The sequence below is a fragment of the Pollicipes pollicipes genome, unplaced genomic scaffold, assembly GCF_011947565.3.
Source record: "Pollicipes pollicipes isolate AB1234 unplaced genomic scaffold, Ppol_2.1 Scaffold_7262;HRSCAF=8765_pilon_pilon_pilon, whole genome shotgun sequence".
Taxonomy (NCBI): domain Eukaryota; kingdom Metazoa; phylum Arthropoda; class Thecostraca; order Pollicipedomorpha; family Pollicipedidae; genus Pollicipes; species Pollicipes pollicipes.
In genome coordinates this window covers 7,106,615-7,112,814 of record NW_023597055.1, presented here as the reverse complement: position 1 = coordinate 7,112,814, position 6,200 = coordinate 7,106,615, and the positions used below count along the sequence as shown (strand labels likewise).

General features: G+C 49.4%; 1 protein-coding gene across 1 annotated transcript; it reads right to left on the bottom strand.

The window, feature by feature from the left end:
* Positions 1-305: 305 nt before the first annotated feature.
* Positions 306-3,225, bottom strand: LOC119114168 (snake venom 5'-nucleotidase). Its single transcript, XM_037238375.1, has one exon. The coding sequence runs from the start codon at positions 2,560-2,562 to the stop codon at positions 715-717; it is 1,848 nt and encodes a 615-aa protein (XP_037094270.1). The 5' UTR covers positions 2,563-3,225; the 3' UTR covers positions 306-714.
* Between the last annotated feature and the right edge of the window lie 2,975 nt (positions 3,226-6,200).

The following is a 6,200-nucleotide window of genomic DNA, read 5'->3' as shown; positions in this document are numbered from 1 at the left end:
GTGTGTGTGTGTGTGTGTGTGTGTGTGTGTGTGTGTGTGTGTGTGTGTGTGTGTGTGTGTGTGTGTGTGTGTGTTTGTGCGTGCATGGCCATCTCTCCGTTATAAAATACGAAACATTGCTTGAGTTACGCAGCAATGAAATGTAGTGGATAGAAGCGCATGTGTGTTTCGATCTAGGCCTGCCCAGTGCCATCTACATCACCATTAATGACATATGGGTGCAAATAGTATTCTCGACCGCATTCCATGTATTAATCAAGCAATACCTTTCAACGAGAATGGCAAACACTTGGTTAGATCCCTAATTCAGTCAAAGCGTGACCAAAGAACACTGCACTATTCGAACACCAGCAAGAATGGGCTGTAATGCTCTTTGCCCGCACGCCATCGCACAGCTTGGTCTTGGTTTAGAAACTTTCGGGACCAAATAATGTTCTGGAAATTGCGGGTGGTGCATAGGCATGCATGCATGCAGGGCATACGCCATCAGTCAGATGAAGGCAGAACATGTTTTCTGACATATCCCGCATCTTCTCGGGCTGCTGACTTCGAACGTGTTCCTGGTGTGACGTGTTCCTGATGTGACGTGTTCCTGACGTGTTCCTGACGTGTTCCTGATGTGCCTACGACAATGCATTTGATAGCACCAGTCAACGCGCAGAAAAGCACAATGTTCCAATATTTCCAGCGATACTTCGCTTTCGGAGAGCTGCGTCAGCATAGCCGGAAGACCATTACCGACAGGTACATACCACCCAGCACGTTCCACTGGCGCTGGTGCAGTCTGTTGGACATGCTGGTGTCCTTCCTTGGCGCGTGATCAACAAACTGAATCCTGCCGTCTTTCCGCGCATACAGCGGCGACATCTGCTGGACGTAACCAATGACAATGTCCAGATCAAGCTCGTGCCTGCGCGTCACCGATATCTCGTCTTTGGCCAGCATCGTGTAGCCGTCGTTTCCTGCCGCTATGAAGGTGGTCATGGCTACCCGGTAAGGCTTGTGGGGCACCACGGGCTCAAACCGTGGCGTCCCTCCGCTCGACTCCGCCGCCACGAACAGGCTCACAACGCGCTGGCCGAGAGGCTTGGCCATGTCGTACACGACGCGGATGCCAGAGATCTGCAGGAAGCGACCTGATTTCCCTAACTCCTTCGCGACACTGTTCTCTAAAGCTTTGCGCAAGGCCGAACCGTATATTTCAACGACATCGATCGTGTTCTGGTACGGGATCACCGTCAGAATGGAGGCCAGGGTGATGTTCCCTTTCCGGATGTTATACTTGATGGAGCCACTGTTGAACATGGCGACCACTGTCCTCGGAGTACCATAGGCGTGGTGTTTCTGTAGAGACCACACCATAGCGTCGGCGATCATGCTGCCAATGTTGCACTCGCCGCTGTAACACATGTCAAAATTGCCGATCAAGTCAACCAGAGTGGATCCAATTATCTCATTCAACTTGGGCACGAGCATTTCAGTGTAGTTATGAAAGGCCGCAGCGGTGGCGTTGTCTTCTTTGTCAGCCGGCTTAGCGTTGTAATCAATGTCTTTAGTTGGATCCGCTTGAAGCTGAGGCTCAATGAAAAGGTACACCTCTGGAAAAACATCGTCCACCTCGTCATCGTCATTGAATATGATGTCCAACACTCCCAGATATTTGCCATGTTTGAGCATCTGCGTCACGAGCACCTTGCGCCCGCTGGCCTGCACTACCACAGTTGGATAAATACCTTTGGCGCGGATTTTGTCAGTTCTGTCACGCGGTGTGCCTGGTTTGAATGGGTCTCTCTTGTTTGGCCATAGAAGTGTGTGAGAGTGCGCTCCAATGATGATGTCTAGGCTGGGTACCATATGCGCTATCTCCAGGTCGCGCTCGTAGCCCGAATGCCCCAGTGCCACGAAGATTTTCAGCCCATCAGTCCGTCGTTTTCGTATTTCTCTGGTCAGCGCTGTTACTTCATCCTCGAACGTCACGTAGCTGACCTGTGATATATAGGCCGTTACTGGCGTGGTGTAGCCGAGGATGCACACCTGCTTCGCTTTGTATTGGATTATCTTGTAGGTCGGGCAATAATGTCTCATCTCTTGCCGCAGCGATGCGTTTGCGATCTTGTCGAAACGAATGTTTGTGCAAACAAACAACGGCCCGATGGCGCGTAAAAATGGGATCAGTCCGTCGAGACCATCAACAAATTCAGAGTTGCCCAGAGCCAGCGCGTCATATGGCATGTATTGCAACATGTCAGCCACAAAACGCCACTTGAATACAGAGTAGAACGTGGTGCCTTGAAAGAAATCGCCAGGGTTAACTACCAGAAAATTAGCGTCCGGTTTAGTGGATTTCAGATTTTTCACGAACCAAACGGCTCTGGCAAATCCACCATAACATGGCCGTTTTTCTAAGTAAGTTTTCATGCAGGGGTTCAGGTAAGTTGTTACTGTACCAAAATGTGCATGCAGATCATTATGATGCACAATTATCAGGTGAAACAAAGATTGAGCTTCATGAACCCATTTCATCAAAGAGCACACGAGTATTATATTTGCCGGACTGTGCATTTTCCCATTTCAAAAGCGAATTTCCTGAGAGAGCGGAAAGCTCAGTTTACACCTCAGGAGCGGACACGGCTCCGATATGAGATTACCCATCCAAGACGTGTCTTTCTGTACATGTTGCCATTGCTGAGCTTCTCAGGCTGCTTCACCGCTGCTGTTTGACGGAGATGGCCAGGAAAAGTCGCTACCTGAAGCGTTGTTCACTCCCCACACCCATAGCCGGTTACTTGCTGGTTGAAGGCGGGCTTTTGCGCAGATTGGAGTCTCAGCATATGAGAAAATCAATGTCACGAAAGGCAGAATTATTTGTGTTCAATAGGAAAGTTGAATGGAACACGTTGAACGGCATTCAGAACATGCTTCTTTCACTAACAGCCCCGTTTTTTTTTTATTTCCCGGCAAGCTCGTTATGTTCCCAAGACGGCTGTTCTATCAGGTTATTTCCATTCTTGCTTGTGTCCCAGTGATTATTTTTTGGAGAACGTGATCTTCTTTAGACACCCCTTTGATGGATGATATCTAATCACGTATATAGTTTTATTCATCCATGCTATAGCTTTAAATGACATCAATGCGCAGTACCTTTCCAGATAGATCATCTTAATCGTCTTACATGCTATGAAAATCTTAACCTGTCTTCAGGGAATTCCCAGATGAGGAGCAAATCATAAAACTAATGGCATGCATGCGTCCATGATCCTTAAATGCGGCCAATATACGTGAGTCAGTAGATAACCAGTCACTACCCCCCTTTAGTTGTACTTGCAGCCACCATATGATCAGGGTTGTCGGCGCGATCTAAAATCTAAGTCACCATCATCATCACCTTGAACTCACACTTTGAGGTGCACTAATGCCTTCAAGCGGCATGCTCGTGTTTCACAGATTGTATGCAACGTACGAAATTGAATGCTAGCGTTGTTATTGTTACTTAGCTTAAAATATGTTGGCATGCATTCAATTCAAACTAGTAATCGAACGAACCTTCCTCAACGTTCATGCCACTGACGCATATGTATTTGACGAGAGCTCACATTTCACCCTGGCAGCGTTGCATGCCTCATGCGTTTGTCGGGGGTTCGTGCGCAAGACCGGAGATAGCAAAGCATCTGTTTCTGCCGCTCTGCCAGAATAGATAGCATTGGTTTGCAGAAGATTGAAGAAGCGCTATATCTGCGTCAAATATCCTGCCATGGAAACGATTTTGGTGAAGGCATGAGCTGCCTGCGCGCAATTTGACCAAGCAGTTTTGGTGCGCTGACAACAATAACATGGAATGCTGGGTTTACTGAAAAATATACGTTCAAAATCGAAATGTGTATAAAAATAACGTCTATAGAAATATGATATAAATACAAAGCTAAGAATAATGACATAATATTTAATCTGCCTTTATCTCCTTATGGAACCGCCCCTTACTCCTGTTATTTGGTAAGTGAAGATATGAATGGATTCGCGCCACTAACGCCTACCACGGCCTTCTTGGTATGGATCTCCACGGCACCCATGGAGATGGTACTCATTTTAACCCGAGACAAATGTTGCCAAAGCGTTCACGCTACCTGGTTGTGCATCGGAGCTGATGATGCACATCAAAGCAGCAAAAATAAATACTGGCAACATTATTGGAGGCATTCTTCGGTAAGAAGACCGCCACACAGGTAGAGACGCATATATGTTTATTGGGCACATCCATTCCATGGGTTATATGGTGTCCACGTCAATACATGATAGCAGGGCACAATGTCCACGATGTCTTCGCAATGCACGAGATTCAACATAGAATAGCTAAAGCGAACACAGGGAAAGCAATTTCAGTTGTCCCCACACCATAAAAAGCAAGGATGGCATGGGGAAAATGCAAAGTTGGTTCATATCACCTGAACTCTCGCTCACCGAACAACGCGGAGCGAGTCTGCTGACTCACTTGCGATGACAGGCTATTCCAAGCGGCTGTGGCCCGCAAGAAAAAGCCACGACGGGCAACCTCTGCCTGCACTCTGAGCAGCTGCAGCTGGCCGTCCTTCGAAGCACGCGTGCGGCGGGCGGACGCGTCAGAGCGACGGAGCAGCCGCTCGCGCAACAAGCCGGATGAGCCGGGTTCAGTGATGACCTGTCGCATGGCGATGACATGACGATCGGTGAGTATATCATTAAATTTACATCACCAAATTTACACCACAAATTTACACTCTTGCAGTGATGGAGTCAGCAGGTCGCGCCGGTAAAGGACAGTCATAAGAGGGATGGCAAAATTGACCGCCTTCTGAATGCGCTGTCTTTGTGTTGGCATACAAATTTCCCACGCAGCATACAGTAAGGTGTGCGAGGAAAGACGAGAGCTTCCACCAGCAGCCGCCTGGTACACATCGGCACCTTTTAGCGGATTCCGCTCAGTACCTTCGGGTGACAACGTTGCCACCAGGTACCACCAGGTACCACCAGGTCGCACCGTTCAACACACCGCAACACCGCAATACCGCAGTGGCACTGCTGCTGGTAGGCTCTGTGGTAGGCTCTGTTGCCGGCCAGGGCGGCACCTCCGGCGCCGGCGCCGGTCGCTTCGTCAAACTAGGGCTCACTCCTGTGTCCAATCCCCTCCACGTCGCCGGAGTCGTCATGCACGTTGTAGGTCACTATCTGTGTTTGACCGTCGGGCAGAAGCACCCGGTACCCGCCCTGCTCCCCCGAGCTGGAGGCGTCGGCGCGCGAGGCGGGCGGCGAGCCGTCACCCCGGCGCACGCGCAGTGCAGCGTGTGAGTACGCCAGCACCGCCATGACTATCAGCAGCACCTGCGGACATCGTGGCACTCGGGAAAGGGCACAGGAACAGCGCGCACAGGGGCTTTGCCCGATGGCTGTGAGGTTGGATCTATCGGATTAGTGCATTACCGTTACGAAGCTGTGAGTGGTGGCAGAGAGCCCCATTGAGCCTATGCAGATCAATAATGACTAGCTGACCAGAATATAAAAGCGAGCCATGGTATGCTTAGCAGACCTGTTTCAACATTTTGGAGGCCATCACTTGAATTCACATACTGTGTGCAAGACCCAGCAATCCTCCAAAGAGACCATGCACGTCAAAACGATGAATGCTGTCTTGCGTGCGGTAGAATCGCTCAAGGCTTGAGGAATACGCATGCACGGAAAAACATATATGGGAATGCTAGAAGAAGGAAGAAACACAGTACTGATCGGAAATGTTGACTACGTATTTTAGAGACGAAAATAAATGCGATTACTAGCGCACAATATCTTGTTAGTGATGTAGTTTTGCTCCCCAGCGCAATTTACATTAATGACAGTTCGTAATAGTTCACCGCATCATGTTTTAAATTTTTTTCCAAAGGTGAGGCACTCGTTTTTAACATGCCAGGCAATACGCGTGACAATTAGAAGGTGTGTCCATTCCGTTCACAGTACAAAGCCGTCTGCACGCTTAAACCTATACGTATTCAGTTGTACAGAACGCACCCGCGTAGCAGTGCGCCCGCATGCCGTTATCTCAGCCGTTTTATTCGTGCCCCGTTTTTGTACTACCCTCGGCTGCTCCGTGCGCAGCCGCGCACCTGTGGAATATGTCTGCTGCGCGGAGGATCTTCAGCAGAAGCACGCGACCGTCAGGTCACGGCCAGCGGTAG

Coding starts and splice junctions, on each gene's coding strand:
- LOC119114168 (XM_037238375.1), bottom strand. CDS start 2,562: ATGCACAGTCCGGCAAATATAATACTCGTGTGCTCTTTGATGAAATGG.